The sequence below is a fragment of the Python bivittatus genome, unplaced genomic scaffold (assembly GCF_059951505.1).
Source record: "Python bivittatus isolate LINGU-HERP-01145 unplaced genomic scaffold, Pbiv_v1 ctg000220_np1212, whole genome shotgun sequence".
Classification (NCBI taxonomy): Eukaryota; Metazoa; Chordata; class Lepidosauria; order Squamata; family Pythonidae; genus Python; species Python bivittatus.
The window spans coordinates 42519343-42538370 of NW_028277048.1; the positions used below are offsets into that span (position 1 = coordinate 42519343).

General features: G+C 36.6%; 2 protein-coding genes across 4 annotated transcripts in view; one reads left to right on the top strand and one right to left on the bottom strand.

The window, feature by feature from the left end:
- The first annotated feature begins 324 nt into the window (after window positions 1-324).
- LOC103058945 (ankyrin repeat domain-containing protein 40) lies at window positions 325-10668 on the top strand. Of its 2 annotated transcripts, XM_007433002.4 has the most exons (5): window positions 325-718; window positions 4879-5027; window positions 5408-5887; window positions 8387-8568; window positions 10476-10668. In XM_007433002.4, the coding sequence occupies exons 1-5, from the start codon at window positions 585-587 to the stop codon at window positions 10620-10622; spliced, it is 1092 nt and encodes a 363-aa protein (XP_007433064.1). In that variant the 5' UTR covers window positions 325-584; the 3' UTR covers window positions 10623-10668. The 2 variants fall into 2 exon arrangements, with proteins under 2 accessions (XP_007433064.1, XP_087994583.1); XM_088138457.1 differs by lacking the exon at window positions 4879-5027.
- Window positions 10669-14958: 4290 nt separating this feature from the next.
- Window positions 14959-19028, bottom strand: part of ABCC3 (ATP binding cassette subfamily C member 3) — an 82766-nt gene continuing 78696 nt past the window's right edge. For both annotated transcript variants that reach the window (XM_088138456.1, XM_088138455.1), the window contains exons 30-31: window positions 17314-17508; window positions 14959-16478 (exon numbers count right to left, since the gene is read on the bottom strand). In XM_088138456.1, the coding sequence (XP_087994582.1) occupies window positions 16370-16478; window positions 17314-17508 (304 nt within the window). In that variant the 3' untranslated portion in view covers window positions 14959-16369. The remainder of the gene's footprint in view (window positions 16479-17313; window positions 17509-19028) is intronic.

Below are 19028 nucleotides of genomic sequence, written 5' to 3' on the forward strand. Positions count from 1 at the left end.
CTGCTCGATATCAAGTTAACACCAGTAGGAGCAGTTTTAGAAAGCGAGAACAAATGGAAGCTGCCGAGCAATATACAGTACTGTCTCAGTAAAAGCACAAATGCAGATTGCAGAAGCACCTTTTCTGGTTGCATAGAACGTTGATTGTGATAAAGTGCACTATATTTTAAACAATCATTCGATTTATCAAACGAACAATGAAACGATTTTTCTTTTTTTCTTTTCCCCTTTTTGCTGTACGCCGAAGATTTGCGCGTCGGACGACTGGTGGGAACGAAATGTGCAGGTCGCTGTTGTCTCATTTAATAGAGTCCCCCAGAGAAAACGGAAGCAGAAACGACCGAGACTAACTATGCAATTAGGGAAAATGGCCTTCAGAAATGTCAGACTGATTTATGAGCAGTAGGTAGAAAAGAGTTGCCGGTGTGTTTACGATTAAAAGAATAAGACGTGGGACTTCTTTTTAGGGGCTCACGAATTCTGTCGGCCTCTGATTGACTAGTGTGATAAAATGATCCATCTTCTACAGTAGGTAAGCAGGCATTTGATAATCCCAAAGTTGACTGTGGAAAGAATATCGTAACATGACATCTACAATAGAAGAAAAAGAGCTGCAAGAGAGACTGAGAGAAGCTGCTGCTTTGGGAGATATTGAAGAAGTTCAGCGATTGGTGGATTTTGGAGTGAGTGTGAACTCTCAGAATGAAATCAACGGCTGGTAAGTATTTGACAAGTAAATTACATGACAAGTTTCTGGTTCATGTCTTTAAAAAAAAATCTTGTGGCAGTCTTGCTTCAAAAAACACATTTCAGAAGTATTTTCTTCCAGTTCGTTTCTGTTGTTAAAGGTAAATTCGTTACTTTTATTATTGCTCATCTTTGCCAGGTTAAATATGCATAACTTTGTTGATAAACTTGGCAAATTATATTTAATCATTCTTGATGAATAATATTGAGTTGATTTCTTACCTTTGTTTGTAATTCTATAACACCCATATTACAGTAATACTTAAGATCCTATTGTTTATACGTTTTCATAGTTATGGGAAACTATGAAACAATTATAGGAAATTTAAAATATATATTTTCAGTTTTATTTTATTGCATTTAAAAATTTGATTCAAGCTATTTAGAATTACCTGATATGCTTCAAAAGATCTAAAATTTTTAAAAAACCTCATAACTTTAAAAGATAAAACTGTCAGGATTTCTATTAAATTGGATTCTGTGGGTGAATCTGATATTCTAGTGATTTTTATAATGTATTGATGCTAGAAAATGTAAAGATAACAATAATTTATTTTTGCTGTATACATTAGGTCACTGTGTCTTGTTTTATATAATTAATACATTGCATTCATTGTGATAGTTTTGTAAAGTAATATGGAGAGCCTATTTTGGAATGTTCTGTGTTAGTTATGTATTGATAAATAGTTGTGAAAAATGAAGGAACAAATAAACAAAAGGGAGATTTGTATATATTACAAAATATTCTGAGATAATTTTGATCACATCAAAAATATTGGAAAACTTTATGATAGATGAAGTAATTGTTTGTAAATTGATTATGTGCCATCAAGCTGGGGTCAACTTTTAGCAACTGCAGTAGATAGACTTCCAGGATGATCTGTTCCCAACCTGGCCCTTTAGGTCTTCCAACAGTATACCCATGACCACTGTAATCAAGTTCATCCACCTTGCTGCTAGTCATCTTCTTCATTTATATTGCTATTGCCTACAGTCCTTAAAATGAGATGTTTGTACGTTCTGATATGAGATTGTTAATAATTTATAGAATAACACTGTAAATTCTGTTGAAAATACAGAATTAGTTAGAGATGTATGGCTTTATCTAGCATTTTAAGAAAGCTGAGTTAAATTTTTGGTGGTCTCACAGGAAACCTTGTTGTTACAAAACAGTAGCTTTATATTTGAAACTGTTTTTATATACAGTGGTCTGAGGTTATATTTTACCTGTTTCTAGCTGAATAGGAAAAAAAACCCTATCTAGATACAGTAATTGTAGACAGTAATTGTTGAATTTTGATCAGGAAGAATTGCATTCAAATACCTGTTTGTCTAGCAAGCTCACTGCATGGCTGACATTTAGAGCTATCTATTTATTATCTTAATTTTGTTTAAGACAATTAAATACATCCTGCTATAGCTTTCAGAGGAGAGGAAGAGTAGACATGTGTTACAGAAAGAAATAATAATTTTTTAGGATAACAAGGTGACCATGCTGGAGAAGGTCATTCTGTTGTATCTCAACTCAGTAATTCCATTTCACCAGCTATATCTACCAGATGCAGCAGAATTACTTATGGAGTCCTTGGTGCTCTTTGGGCTTGGTTGTTTGCTTTCACATGTTTCATTACCCAACTAGGTAACATCATCAGTGCTGGTGAGTGTGGGGTTTGCTCCCTGTTTATATATAGTAGCTTGCCCTGCCAGTTTTGGTGGGGGTGTGGTTTTCTACTTGGTAGTTCCTTGATTAGAGTATTGTTTACTGCTTGATTGTTTGCCTGGTGTTAATCCCTGCTTATCTGGGTGTTGGCTGCTGGAGAGGATGTATTCTGGTATTTTTGTTTTCTTCTTCGCTTTTTTATTGTCTCTTTTGAATGGTGTATAAATCTGGTTTGTTTATTTATTTTGGATTTAGCTTGGTCTAGGATGCTCACAGTTTCCTCAAAGGTCAAATCTCAAAGGATGGTCAAAGTTCAAAGGTCAAATCACAAAAGAAGAACAGTGGCAGATGAAAAGCAGTGGACCTGTCCTTCCAAACTTCTATGGATGCCCAAAAATACACAAGCTCGATATACCTCTTCGTCCACTGTATCATTACCAAGGACCCCAACATACAACGTAGCCAAAGAACTTACAAAAAAGCTTGGACATCTCACAGAGGGGAGCAGATATTCTATCAACTCCCCACTATAGTCCCTTCAGAAAATCAAAGACCTAAAAATAGATGAAGATGAAATTATGATTTCATTCAATGTCACAGTACTCTTTACGTCCATAGATCCAGAACTAGCGAAAGAATCCATGGCAGCAGTACTACACAACACACCCAACCTAGCCAGATACACTAAGATTGAAATACCCAGAACCACGGACCTCATCAACCTCTGCCTCACTGCTTACTTTCAGTTTGATGGACAAATATACCAACAAATCAGAGGAACACCCATGGGATCACCACTTTCAGGATTCATAGCAGAGCCCATCTAGAAACTATAGCACTCCCACACATACAACCAAAAGTATGGATCTGGTATGTAGACGACGCCTTCGTCATAATAAAAAAGAAATAACTAGAGAAGACACATGAAACAATCAACAACATCTTCAAAGGAGTAAAATTCACAAGGAGAGAAGAAACCAACAACACATTACCCTTCCCTTTCCTCTCATCAGCAGAGGAAAAAATGGCAAATTAGAAATGCAAGTCTATCAAAAAACAACCCACACTAACCAAGTGCTCCATTACTAAAGTAACAACCCAACCTCTCACAAGAGGAGCTGTGTGAGAACATTATTCAGATGAGTACAAATGCACTGTAGCAACCCAGAACAGCAGAAAAAGGAAACAGGCTGCCTATGCAATATCTTCCAACAAAATGGATACCCACTCAACTTTATCAAAAAGTGCCTGACCACTCAACCCACTACAGCACAACCAACACAAGCTATGAAAAACATAACACTACCATACATCAAAAAATCTCAGAAACAACTAACAGACTATTACAACCTCATAGCAAGCTACTGTATATACTGTATGTAGGACCAAACCCTAAACTCACGCGCACTAATGATGTTACCTAGTTGGGTAATGAAATGTCTGCAAGCAAACAACCAAGCTCAGAGAGCACCAAGGACTGCACAGTTCAACCCTGAGCTACAGATATTCTCTTCTATTTTACTTATCCCTGGTGGAGGCTGATTGAAAAGGAGCAAAGTTGCTGGAGGCATTATTGCATTGGACTGACAGATACTGTAGTTATCCTTAGTCCTTCTGTTTCCAAACAGTTGTCTAGCTAAAGTAGCATAACCTGTGTCCATCAGCAAGGTACTGGTTTACGTGGAAGAACCTCTAAATCCAAATACCTTTAGAGAAAAGAATAAGGAAAGAGAATGATGAAAGAGACCACTAAGAAGCATGTACATTACAGAATCTAAGAAATGTGGACAAAAGGAGGGGGGACAAAAAGGCAAAAATACAGGTTGGGGAGTGGAATGAAACTTTCTGGAGGAAGACATGGCTGACTGAGTGGAACAAAAGTCATTTTACTTTAAAATATTTTGATACAGGACCAACATATGTATTAACAGTCAGCTCAAACGTTGAGGGTTTACTTTGGGAAAGGGAATTCCCAGCAGTATAACACTTTGTAGTCTAACATAGTCTGAGATTGTTGAACTGAGAATAACTGATTTGCAGTGAGTAAGAAATCTGTCTGAAAAAGATAATTGCATCTTGACCAATTAATGAGTGACTTCTGTTTGCAATATGTAACTTATATGTGAGCATTTCACATTGCCGGTACAACTAACACTTTGATTGGTCAAGATAAAAACAAATCTTCTGGGGTGAAGTGTGCTTCTAATCTTCATTTGGGGTGGGATGAAAATGCAGAGTGTGCCTCAGATATTGGAAAACTTAAAATATATTATCCTTTCTACTTGAAGACCCAAGATGAAAGCATGACATTTCTAGCACCGTCTTTTTGTTTCCTGAGGGTTCTCCAGTAGATGTCACTATAAGTATATCTAAATTGTGACAAAATTGCTTAGTGGAAGGGAAGTGGTCATCCTTCTTCCCTTTTCCTATAATAAAACTTCTTAGTAAGTCTGTATGTTTTCTTTGTACAGGACTTGCTTGCACTGGGCCTGCAAACGAAACCATGCTCAGGTGGTGTCGTACCTGATAGATGCTGGCGCAGATAAAGACATTCTCACTGTTAAAGAAGAAAAAGCAGTCCAGTTAACATCCAAAAGGGAAATTAGGAAGATGTTGGGAGGTAAAATATAATTTGACAATCCCAATATTTCATAGAATATTAGAATGCCAATGAGATGGATTGAATCTCTACTGAAACCCTAATGTGGTCTCTTTGTGGTCTTTTTATTTTGTGGCCTTAGATAATTGAGTAGAATTATTAATAATGTGACTATGTGGATCTTTCAGATGCGAAATACAAGAATCAGATATGGACTGCTGAATTTTAATTGGCTAAAAATGAAGCCCTATATTACGTACAATTATAATTGGGTGCTGTATACTTTAATATCTATTTTCTCAAAAGGATTTTATGTTATTGTAACTTTTGTGGTTAAACAATAAATAACAACATGTATTTTTTATGTACATATTGTAACTAAACCATTTTTTCTTCTGTAGTGGAAGACGATGATGAGCTTCTGGATGTGAAGAAAGATTCTGCCTTGCCAATTATCCCAAATTACTTATCTAACCCGCCTTTTCCTTATGTTTATAACTCCATGAGTAATAGCACTACGAGCACCTCAGCTTCCTCTTTGAATGGAAGACTTTCTCCTTCTTTACAGCAACACAACCTGGACTCTCCAGTTTCTTTGCCTCAAGTACAAACATCTGGCACTGCAATGTTGCAACATGGAAAGCCTTCTCCTGTAGGATGTGATGGAGATGTGACAAAGGCAATTGCTATAGAATGCCTGGAGCCTGTAGTTCAGAATGGTCATGTTCACCAGCTCTCTGTTCCTCCAAGTAGGACACACTGTTCCCCAGCTGGATCTATACAACCAGAAACTCAGCAATCCAGTGGCCCTTATACAGGAGCTGTCCCAACGTTTCAGCCCTTCTTCTTTACCGGAGCAATTCCCTTCAATAATATGCAAGGTAACCTTATGTATAGAAACTGTATACTTTCCAGACAATTTAAGTACATACCTCATTAGGATATTGCAAAACTTAAAAAAAAATCTTTCTTCATTTGGAACTTTTGCTGCTTTTTTCCTGTTGCTGTAAATGGTTGTAGTCAGGATAAGATCTTTCAGGTAACTATAAGTAAAATTCAGTAGGGTTTCTCGTTCCTTTTTTGTGACAGGTTGAGAAAACCTTCACTTCAAAATTATTCATATATTCATACATCGATCTGAATGTACATCAAAAGGCAAGGGGGATTGTGATGCTCACAGCTTCTGGTTCTGATCTCTGTGCATATTTGGCGTAATGCCTGAAAGAGCTTAGAAAGGAAAAAAGCTTGTGTATGTGAGCTCTGTCTCCATGATTGGGAACCCACTGAACAGGCAAATATGTAAGCAGAATCAGTGTATTCAGATTTTTTTTTCAGGGCTTATATTAAATGTATATGGGAGTCAATCAGGGTTAGGCTTCACCTCAGAACACCTTTTTCTGTGATACTGCTAGCTCAAGTGTGTTTGTATCCACAGAGGGAGATGGCTAATCTAGATTTACAGAATTTGTATCAGTGCCTCATTTGTTAGGTAAGCAGTTCTGTATAAGAGGACTGTGGGAAACATTCAGAAGAAGTGCTTTATAACACCTGTAGGCATTAACAAAGCACCTTCCTTCAAAGAGGAGGCATATTTTTTGCAAGGCTGGCCTGGCTGCTTTGAAAGCTATACATGCTTGGTGCACAGGCAACCAGCTGCTTAGTGATTCAAAGAAGTTTATTTTGTGTGCACTAATCCATGTTATGAAATATCTTTTTCAGATGCTTTGCCTAGCACTTTAATATAATCTTTTAGCATGAGAAGTCACTCCACAGCTACTAATCTGAATTGATTCTGGACCTCCCAAATTAATCAGAGTATATTTATGGGGGTGTTACATTCTATGTTTTATCGCTTTTGTCATTTCAATGCATGCCACTAGTTTTTGACAAAAAAAAAAAGAACCATACTTTTTAAAAAATAAAGATAGCAATTATAACCATTGTGACTACCTGGCTGCAGTGATTTTTGCTGGAAGCATTCCTGACAGAAGGTAGTAATAATTTTGGTTATATTTATTTAATGTCTATTGTTTTGATTTACGTACCTTTCCCCCAAGAAGTCAAAGCAGCTATCATGGGGAGCTCTCTTCTGGGAGCTAGGTTGGACTTAGAGGAAGTGACTGACCCCAAGACATCCAGTGAATATCCATCACTAAGTGTTGACTTGAATCTGGGTCTCCCAGTTGCAATCCAATTCTTTAATTGCTACCCCACAGGTTATTTATGAATTGGATCCCATAGCCGAAAGGAAAATGGAGTTCAGCTCACTGCTTTTAAATGTCCCTCATCTAAAATCTGCACCTGGCACAAAGGGGGGAAATTGGATCCAGTCTATAAAATATTACAGCTTGCTTTTTTGTTGTGTTGCAAGCTCAAGACTAATTACAATAATTAAAAATCTTAAAAATCTAAGATTAAAATCCAGATTTTTTGAAAAAGGAAAATAATACAAGCAATAACATCTTGTAAAAAGTTGGTACTAAAAGAAAGTTTTAGCTAAAATTAAACTTCTTTGGGAAGCCCATTTTAAAATCTGAGCTCTATGTGACATGATTTCTGTTATCAAAGGATAACTATACTATTGTGTATTTGATAGATATGATATTGGTATTAAATGCTGTACATTTAAGATAACTAGCATCCTCTGTAGGAACACCATTTTCAGGGCTTTTAATAAAACATTTATGACCAACTTCTAAACTGAAGGCTGTCAAAGTTGCAATGATTCATTGCAGTGATTTCCCCTTTCCCCTTCCCTCTTAAGTCTTTATTAATGTTGTTTAAATTTGAGTCACATTTCTGAAATACGACCTTTTTTCTACTAAGAACAGAGTTAGCCTAACAATCAAAGGATGATTCACCCCCATCCCCACCCCACAATAATTAGGATCCTGTGCTTGTCAAGCACTACCCTGTATGGTCCACATTTTCTTGTGTGAGTTGTGTGCTCATGTAGCTCCTATGATAAGCCATCAAAAGTTAATCTGTGAATTGGGCCAACCAAAAGAATCAGGTTTGCTTTTACAACATGATCAATGCTTGCTTTTATACCATGGACGTTATGGCCACAAATACAACTTCTACCACCCACATATTTTTCCATATATCAAGGGTGGGAAAACTCTGATTATTCCAGATGTTGCTGAACCACAACTCCCAGCATTGCTAGCCACCACAACCAAGAGTGAGGGATGGAGGGTTCATTGGAAGGCCACAAGTTCCCACTGCCTGCTTTCTATGGTGTAGTATTGTTCCGGGAATCTCGCTGGCATGTCCTTGTCAGAATAAATAGGGCAAATTTTAAAAGTGGAATTAAGACTGAGAAAACTGCTATATGTCTTTATTAACAATGCTGTTACTATTATGTGTATTTCAATTAGAACTAGTACTTAAGGTCAGAATTCAAAATCGTACCCTGAAGGAGAATGACTTCATTGAAATTGAATTGGATCGACAAGAACTGACTTACAAAGAACTGCTTAGGGTGAGCTGCTGTGAATTGGGAGTTAACCCCGAACATGTGGAGAAAATCAGAAAGCTTCCAAATACTGTGTTAAGAAAGGTACCTTGTTTTATTTCATGTTAGTTATGCTTGGCTTGGAGAATTTATCACTTGCTAAGCAAAATGCAGTCCAGTCCAGCAGGTATGTATTGTGGCCTGTTTAGTATTTCACAACTGCCTCGCTTTTGAAATCACAAGAGGATTGCATAAACCTAGAAGCATTTGGCTGGTCTAGCCAAAATGTCTGGCTGGAGAGCTGCATTTCACTTAGTGAATCTCAGGTTCTGCAGTTACATATTTAAGTGCTAGGAGGAGTATATACTGTATGTGGGGATGGGTGGGTGTAGGAGTCTGTACAGTATGTTGATACTTGCTTATGTGGGGGGAAACCCCTTTTAACTTATTAGGTCTTACTTTTCAATAATCATATATATGACTGCTCTGTTGGTCTTTTTGTCATTCTTAAACTAGGTAATACTGCATTTTATCATTACAAGAAGCCTAAGGTTGAATTTTATGTATAATTGCTGCCTTGGGAAACAAATCAATATGTTCAAGATTGCGTAATTAATTGCACATACTGAGGCATTTATGACCAACACAAGAATGGATTAATTAAATACCAATGTAATAGATTACTTGTGGACTTTATTTCTTCTTTAGTGATCAATGGTGACTTTGGAGTTCATAATGTTTGGTGATAACGCCAAATGTCAGTGTCCAAAATACTTTGATATACGTAGAACCTCAGTTTATAAAGTCTAGAAATGGAATTCTCCCATAAAAGTGCCTAAAAGCTGAAAGATTTGGATGCAATCTCAGTAAACATTCCTTTTTTTATGAGACTGGATTTGTTATGCATAAATATTACATTCTTTTGCTCTGCTCAAGCTCTGTTTTATTTTCACTGAACACTGTAAGGGATTTGTGGGCATGCTAAATGTTGCAGGCTGTGTGCATAAAATTCTGAGCAACTCTTCTCAGAGAAATGGATTGACATGCAGACGTGGCTGCAAATTAGCAGAGATGGGAGAAGGATTGACATGTGCACAATCTGTTTGTTCTGTGTTGCCTAGTGCAGATTAAGCTATATTTGTGCCACCCACTTTTTAAAGGAATGTTGTCCTTCAGTAGTATCTGGAGATATTTTATATGGTGGTTCTTGTCAGGGCTCCTTTTAGGTCTTGCACGCAGCTACTTCTAGATAAAGCTCGTAACTTGTAAGAAGACCATATCAGAGAACTGAAACTGAGCCCCAAAGGCATTCACTGTAACTGTTTTCTGCATATCTACCCTTTTTTGGTTATGTCCCAATGCTTTACCATCAAAAACTCACGTCAGTGACTTCTTTCCAACTCCTATTACACTTGTAATCTAGAATCACCATAGGTTAAGACTGACATTTGTTTTGGCTCCAAATTAAGTTAGCTGAAAACTTAATGGAAATTCATTTAATCACAACTAACTTTTTCAGACTGATTTCAGGAGGAACTAAGTGCAATTTCCTAACAACCTGATCTTTTTATTTATAAAGGACCTAAAACTTATTATAAATTTCACAGATCCTAAAAAATGGAAAATCCAAGTTCACAGGCTTACAAATGACACAAGAGGAGAAGGGGACAGAAAGAGGAAAATAACAGACAATGTTTTTCTAATTATTTTATTTAATATTCTTCTAGACTGCTGCACTCCAACAAGACTCCAAGCTACTTATAACTTTCCAGTTAAAATAAAATTAAAAAACCCAAATACACAGAAGTATAATTAAAAATATCACTAAGAAAAACCGATGATTAACTTGAATTAAAAGAGTTTAAGGAGGGGAAGATGTAAAAGTTGGCCAAATAGAGAGGTCTCTGTTCCAGCCAAGCAGGTCATGAGAAAAATGGTCAGATGTTTTATTCCTATGTGCCTTGTGGTGAGTGCAGGCATTGTTTCTAATTTTCTATGTTTATTTCTTTAAGGACAAGGATATCTCAAGGCTTCAAGATTTCCAAGAACTGGAGCTTGTTCTGATGATGAGTGATAATGACTTTATGTTTAAAAATGCAGCACCAACACTGACTGAAAGGCCTTGTTATAACAAGAAAGCATCAAAACTAACTTACTAATTGTTGAATTAAAAGTTTCATTCTGGTATTTAACTGTTAAACCCAGGACGCTCTAAGGGCTATAACATTAACTTCTACTGTACCTTGAAAAGTAGAATTAAGTGACTGAGCATATGTCTTTGAAAACAAGATCAGTTGAAACAGTTGGACTTGTTTCTAGTTTAATATGCTAAAGATGATGATGTCACATTTGTGGTGACTGCATTTCATAAACTGATAAGTGTAACAATATTCTGAAATGGGATATTAAACAGAACATTGTCTTTTTCCATGAATGATCTTTCTTGAAAGGAAATTGTTTCTTCTTGGAATACAACAAAATAATAAGTTCTCAGGGAAATAAATAAATTGTTCTAATAATTGCTACTTAGTAAAAAGGAGGCGCAATACATTGAAAGACCAAACTTGGAATGCATTTAATGCTGGTAACAGGATATTTCAAATGCAGTTGTCTAACTTGATTTGAATGTGCAATTTGAGAAACTGAGATACTTTTACAGGAAGGAGCAAGGAGAAATGTGGACTGGCCTATTGAATCAAAATTAATCTTAACAGTAATCACACGAATACACATTCACATTCTTTGGCAACAGCACCTTGCAAATATGTAAGTGGGATGTGTCCTGCCCTTGCTGATGGCAAGAGGAGCAGCCAGTGCTGTTAGAGGCAAGCTGTGATCCCAGAGGAAAACCTGTTTTGCTAACTTTACTCTTCCTGTTGGGATAAAGCATCAGAGAGCATCTGTAAGAGACAGAGGGCTGTACAATTTGGAAATGGAAGAAGTGGATCCTTCCACTTGTTGATACACTGCAACATAGAATGCTGCCAATGTTCTTAGGAAACTTTGTATTTCAGAGAGAAGTACATTGACTGGTTTAAAAATCTAGTCAAATAGTTAAATCAGCTGTGATTTCTTTGAAATGGTGCTCAGATAAAATATTCTTTACTGTATTAATCCAGACTTTAAATATAGTGTTAACCAAAACTCTGTGTATGTATGTATAACCAAGAACTGCTTGGCAGTAAATAATGCAGAATGTTTGGTACTGTTTGGACTGATTTTCCTTCTTTGCTTTCCTCCTCTCTATTTATGCCTGAGAGATTTCCTGAGGAACGATCAGGATGTCCACTCCGTAGCCTGATTTCACAGACAAAATTAGCACAAGTTCCTTCCGCCTCTCCTTTTTATCCTATTTATCCTCAGGTTCTTTAAAACTGTCACCTATTTAAAGGAAAGCTTGTAGCATCTTAGATAGCAGAAATATTTTAATAGCAAGATAAATAATATTAAATCTTGGAATTTCTATGCATTTTTGACAGTGTTGCTTGCATTTCATATAGGTATGTCTAAGCTTTTCATCATCTTGCTAGTTCAATTTCTATATCAATATTCTGATGCCAAATCCTAGAATAAACAGTATGGAAAAGCATGGGACATGGTACTACTCTTAAGAATAAATTATTAACCTAGTTTTAGGATTCTGTGTAACTAGTGGATTGATATCAATTCATTTATCTATAGTCCAATGACTACATGCTATAATATAGATGGACTATGTAGCTATCTAGGCAGTTAGGATTTAACAGATGTATTTAATTGCTAATTTCAGTTGTTAATGTCAATGTTCCTTGTTTACAGATTCAGGAATGTGTTCACAAGTGCTGTGAACCTAAATTTGAGCCATTGGTTTCTGAACAAAATCTGACCCAGTACTAGAGAAGGCAGATCTGAAAGAAGTAACTTTTGTAATGCTTTTAGAATACCCAATGGAAAAAAAAAATGCCAGAATTATCTATCCAAGTTTTGAGTTGTGATCACATTTGCAGGGCTTTAAATCACAAATTTGGAAAATTGATTCAGTCCATTTCTTCAGAGTAGGAAGAGTTATACTGTGAGGTCTGCAGGAGGAAATTTAAACCATGAAGTTCTTCTGCTCCTGCTTAGCTATCTCAGTCTTCCAGTTCTATCCCCTCCACGCTACCTTAAAAAAGGAGTGGGGAGGAAGAGTGCCTTGGAGAAGGGAAGGTAGAGATTCTTATGTCTTGTCTACCTGCCACCCCCCACAATTGCTTTTGAGAAGCAGAGCCAGAAAGAACTTTGTGGATCTAGGTTTCTTCCATTAAGTGGGGAGCTGGATGGTCTATAGGACCATAGCCCTCTGTTCTGTGCCGACTGCTTTCGTTTACTTCTGCCTGAATCTAACTTGCTGGTAAAACTGATTGAACAGGTTTGATAGCAGTGTTTTTCAACCTTAGCAACATTAAGATAGGTGGACTTCAACTCCCAGAATTCCCCAGCCAGCATTCTGGGAGTTGGTCTACCTATCTGAAAATTGCTAAGGTTGAGCAACACTGTTTTATAGAATCAATTCTTGGAAATCTACAGGGGCAAAATGTGTTCAGTGTCACTTTTCTCCTTTTAGATCCTAGAAGGAGCAGTCTGGAAAGGAGAGCTCCTCTGTGTACTTAGGTACAGTGTTTTCTCAAACAGCCCATTTATATATCATTATGAAGAGGCTTGCTCAGCTTGATTTACCAGGGGAGAAAGGTAGCTGTCTAGTAGTAGCTTAAGACTTTTTCTAATCCTGGGCAGGGTTTTTAAAGAAGTTGAAGTTCTTGAATTCTGCATTTTCATCTCCTCCTTTCATGCTTTTGACAAATGTATTGAAGGAAAAATATCATTTACCTTCATTGGCCCATATTGGTCACACGATCCATTTAAGATGGGGCTGAAAAAGGTAGGTAATCCACAGGCTGATGTTCCTTCCTCCATCACTGAGATCACATTGCCTTCTAGTACCAAAATGATCAAATTTCAGTGACACAGTTTTTTCTTCCTTCAAAATGGGAATGGGATAGGGAAATCCATTTCCATTCCTAAGACTACCCCAAACCCTAAAAAGCCAGCCAAAATCATAAGTGGGGGAGGCAGAGTTTGCAGCTTTCCCAAATATTGCCCACCTCTGCTTTCAAAATGGCATCAAAGAATCACAGTGATTGATAACACTTGATGATTAATTATATCTTTAAAACCTGAGGGGTCTTTTATGAAGGCAGCTTAAAGTTGATGAACAATCAGTCTATATAAACAACTTTTGATTTTAAGTAACTCCCTTTGGAATTGCTTTAATGTTGGAAGTGTAGGCTAGAAATTTTATAAAGAAAGTAGTAAGACATGGTTTGGTTAGATTAAAGATAATGAACAGTATTTGGAATGCCAGTTTGATACTATATTAAAATGGATAGATCATATAGGCAAAGCATTTTTTACTAAAATGTTTAACCGCTAAACCATTTAAATAGTTCTGGGATGACTTTCTGAATTTATTTCTACATGCTTCAAAGAGGTAGCCAGATTGAAAGAGATCCATATTTAACTCTAGAATAGGTCATAATTTAAACAATAACAGGGTCTTTGATTTTCCTGGGAACTGGAGTTTGCAGCTTCACAGAGAAAACCAACTGATTTGTGACAATCGGAGATGGTTATTGAGGGTGCATAGCTGAAGTATCCTTCAGCTTCGTGTTTGTGTAGAGCAGTATTGTCTCAAGGTTACAACTTCTGATGTAAGTATTCCCGAGTCTTGATTCAATAAACAAAGATGCTGTCTTTAGATATTTTGTCAGCTTAAATATCCATCTGCCTAATTCAGGACCTAATAAACTGACATATTCAATACCAACTGAGTTTGGAGCCCCTGCCATCTCTTAGAACAGAAAACACTTCACATCAGTGAAATACTTGATGGCAATAGGTCCATTTTTTTGATACAGCCTAAATGTTGGAGATTAAGCCATATTCTATCATGATGACTGCAAGGATTTAATCCTCCTAAATCACAGATAAATGAAAGGGAACTACTGCCATTGATCAAGTTTGCAATGGACATATTAGGACTTAAAACAGTTTTAACTGTCCAGTTCTGTTGAAGTTTAAAAGGCTCAGGACTTAATCCTGGAAAGTGTAAAACATGCAGGAGCCCAACTAAAATCAGAGTTTATTAAGGGCTGCAGTTTGAAATCTGGGAAGATAAATACACTGTTTCAGATATAAAATTTGGCTTACAAATTTCAGCATTTTTAGGAGGAAATGACTAAAAGAGGCCACAATCTAGGATGGAATCAGCATGCTTAAAAATGTCCCATTATGTTTGGAAAGTGTTGGAAGTGTATTAGGCTTCTCATTTACAAGCAGGTATCAACATCAATTGCTGAATAATCATTGTTTTAATAAATACATTACAAATCCACTGATCATAATGCACAGTTGCTGACATCTTTCTATGCACTCAGAGAAATATTTTTATATTGTATAACTTCTGCAATTTATAACAGATGATTTTATTAGCTTTGCTAACCAAAATATTAATTAATCTATTGAGTAATTCTTGACATCAGTGGATATAAAGAATTCAGGACTTCCTGCATTGTTACATGAATAACTTGGTTAAAATAAAGGATTACCTACATGTTTTAGGTCTAATATTATTTCTTATGGGTTGTATCCTTTTTACAGTTAATAAAATGTTATTACCCATAAAAGAGTGATTTGCTTTTTTTATCTTAAATGTAAATCAGAATAATAATAGTGTGCTAGCTTTATTGTGGAAGATTAGCTAATAGTTAAATTTTGAATTAACATTTTTGCCTTAAAAATTTATTCATTATTGTTTGCCATGCTATGCCAAGATTAAATGCACAGCTTTTTGGTTGAGGTTAATTACATGGAGAAATGTATAAAGAAAAAAGAGCTGCAGTGGTTATTAATTAAAAGTTCCAGTTGATTTAACAATTGTGCCCCCAGCTATGATCTGAGATTAAGAAATTAAATCCTTTTTCAGGTGCCACCTTTAAAATAGATGTCCACTAGAAACAGGAACTATTTCCTTTAAACACACACACACACACACACACACACAGCTTTCAAGAGGAACTACATATCCACAATTTCTCATCCAGTTAAGGATAGGAATTCTGAAGTCTCTACTAAAGGTAATGCCTCTTGCTGAATTGGAGGACTTTTGTAGGAATTTCTCCTGTTAGAAGGATACATCTACCAGAAACTGTAGAAACGACTTTTGGTGGAAATCAACTGTGTTAGACGGCCAACTTTTACTGATCTTGAAAGCTAAACAGGGTTAATACATGGATGGCAGACCACTAGGAAATCTTAGGACTATAGGCTAGATGGGGAAATTTTAAAAAGTATTCCAGTACATGCAATGGCACACTTTCCTACTGTTGTCAAAGAAACTATAGGGATGTGACCACAAAGTCACCAGTGGCTGAAGTCAATCAAAGGAGACTATGTTTGTTAGGCTCTGAAGTTGTAGGTGCTGAGAAAGGTTTTATTAGATGAGTTGTAAATAATATATATTTTTTAAATTACTTTTTCTTTTATTCTTTCCACTTAACAAAAAGCTAACTCAAAGAGGAATATTTTAGTGTTTCTGTATTATCAGATGTAATTTATTAGAAATGAAATAGAATACAGCTATGCATACATACTTACTTGCATCCAATTATTTAGGATGCTTGTCAATTAAAAAATATGTAGAAAATATACTTAAAAATAGAAAATAACATTTTCTGTTTCTCAGTCATATGAAACAGTTTTGCTTCTCTATCACTAAAATCTGATAGAGATTCCTGCACTGAAAAAACACAGTTCATTCAGGATACTATTTTGAAGTAAAAATAACACAGCCCAATGAATAGTCCTTTAATGGAACAGAGCAGCTCTCCTGTTATGCCAGTCCAGCATCTTTAGCCATACCATAAAAAATCCCTCTGGATGCAATAAGACTTGAAGGAGAGTCAAACTCTGCAATTCTTCCTCTGTCCAGAACAAGGACTCTGCAAAACAAACGAGCAAACACATTGCTGAAGAGAGCTGAACACAGAACCATTCCATTCCTAATTGTGGAATCCAACAGCCTTTTCAGTCTCACAGTGACCCCCCTCTCTCTGAAACATTACTGCTAATCCACATGATCAAAAAATCATGACAAGAGAGAGGAAAAACCAAAAGCGCAAGATAATCAAGTCTGCTTTAGCACAAACGTACCAGATGAATCATAGGAAAAAAAGCTGGTGGTAATTCTTCCAGCATTTTTTCTTCTGAGTGGATGATACAAATCATCTCCTTTCTGATGAAGTTGGCAGTGGACATGATCCAACTGATCCAACATCAATAACCATTTGGCCTTTACAGATTTGTTCCCAAAGAGGAACAAATGAAGAACTGTAAGCCTCCTTACTGATCCAATAGTGGGATTAATTAAAACATGATATTTTTTCCTGTTTTGGGGAGGGCAGGAATATATTAGAATACAGAGTCCTAAAAGCATTCTTAAAAGCACTAACGGTTGGAGATATGTGAACAATATTTAACTGTCTTTGAAATGATAAATGATGAATCTAAGAGCACCCCCAAACTGTGTGGCACACTGATCCCACATCCCAACTCTAACAGCCTGTCCAGGAGGATACCATGTCTATCATCCCAAGCAGGGAGACTGATAGGCAGTGGGATGGGCCATTCACTAACCAAATCCCCAATCTGTCCCAATTGCCCAACACACGATACAAACATTCAAGATTGGTATTCAACTGCAGAAAAAGCCTGGAAAAGGAGATGTAATTCTGATAGACTATAGTAACTCCCTCTCCCTGACCCTCAAATAACTACCTGGTATAATCCATAATTGTATTCAGCCTATGAGCAATCGTTAGCACAGTACAGTCTTCAAACTGTGTTCTTATTGTCATCTGAATGAGATCATCTGTCTCAAGGTCAATTGCTGCTGTGGCTTCATCCAGAATAAGTATCCTTGTTTTGCGGAGGAGAGCTCTTGCCAAGCATACAAGCTGTCTTTGGCCAACGCTGGAAAAAGGAGGTGAAATATTTGTTTTAATCAACGGGCATGTCAAGGATGTGGCATTAAGAAAACCTAACACTGTGCCAAGGAATGATTCAGGCCATAAACCACTGTTAAGCAGTGGTGCCTGGTGGTTGATATATAGCTTGGAAATGGTTCTAACTTTTGAAAAAGAAGAAACATGGCATGATACAATTTTTGTACAGCATGCCCTTTCCTGCTTCAGGTGACAGCCTCAAAAGTGGAGGAGGAGTTGGAAAACACAGAATACAATATCCTATACTTTTCTTTTTCTAAAAATTATTGGGAGGAGGATTGTGGGTTCCAGATTTCTGTAACATCAGCAGTCCTCCAATCTGTCCCTCTGCAAGAAATTTGGGGACTGGCAATTCTTGTCAGTGAAGCACAAATCTTAACCTCTCTCAAAATACCAGTCTTCGTTTAACTACATATACATATGGTCCCAGTTCAGAGAGAAGGGTCTAAATGAGAAACTTTACTTAAAATCCTCCTTGTTTTGCTATAACTCTTCTTCTGCCTAATCTAGCGGGATTGGGTAGTAGGTAACAGGGAAAAAGATAAAGACAGGGAAAATACAGTTCCATAAAAAACTACATTTTGCCCTTAACATTTTTCTTACTGAAAAAAACAAAAACAAATCCCAGACCCTGATAAGCTACTTCTTTCCCTCTTCACCTTGCCTCTACCATGTTTTGGTTGTAATTGGCACCAAGACCTGTATCATGTACAGAAAGCAGTACCTCAAGGAGGTGCATTACCTATCATGAAAGCATAGCTGTAGGGTGCCATAAACATTTCTCTTATGCATTCAAAGAGGACAATAGAAGAAAGAGAACTCTCTTCCAGTAATTTATAGGTACAGGCAAAGAGGAGGAATAGCCATAAACAGCCCTGCAGTATAATCTAATGTTATATTTTATGCCAGATTGCATATCGTTTCCCTCAACTGACTTATTGATTATGTGTTATCAAGTTGTTGATTCTTAGCAACTATATGGATTTTCTCCAAGAGAATCTGTCCCCAGCTGGGTCCTTCGGGTCTTCCAACAGTGCACCCATCATCGCTGTAATTGAGTCCATTCACCTTGCTGCTGGTGGTGGTCTTCTTCTCTTTCCCGCTACCTTTCCCAGCATTATAGACCTCCAGAGGTCTAGGTTTTCACATAATGTGACCCAGCCGTTCAAGCTTAAGTGAGAGCTCTGAGGCGATCTCTTTGACCATCCATTTGTTGCTGCACAGTTCTAATCTTCGTAGGTATAGACAGACACTGGCATCTGAATATCTTTTCTTTTTTCTTTTTAATTGATTTTTATTAAAGAAAATTTTTACAGAATAAAAACAATACAGATTTAAAGAAAAAGGAAAGTAAAAGTAAAAGAAAGTAAAAGAAAAGTGATAAGTAAATAAGAAATTAAGAAAAGAAAGAGACAGAAAAGAGAGAGAAAATAAAATAAAGATACAAAGAAGTGGCTTCCAATCTTCTTTATATCAGTTATAAATGCA

Excerpts from the sequence above, each read along its gene's own strand:
- LOC103058945 (XM_007433002.4), top strand. The coding sequence starts at position 585 with ATGACATCTACAATAGAAGAAAAAGAGCTGCAAGAGAGACTGAGAGAA. Across the intron at positions 719-4,878 it reads CAGAATGAAATCAACGGCTG|GACTTGCTTGCACTGGGCCT; the intron begins GTAAGTATTTGA and ends TTCTTTGTACAG. Across the intron at positions 5,028-5,407 it reads AATTAGGAAGATGTTGGGAG|TGGAAGACGATGATGAGCTT; the intron begins GTAAAATATAAT and ends TTTCTTCTGTAG.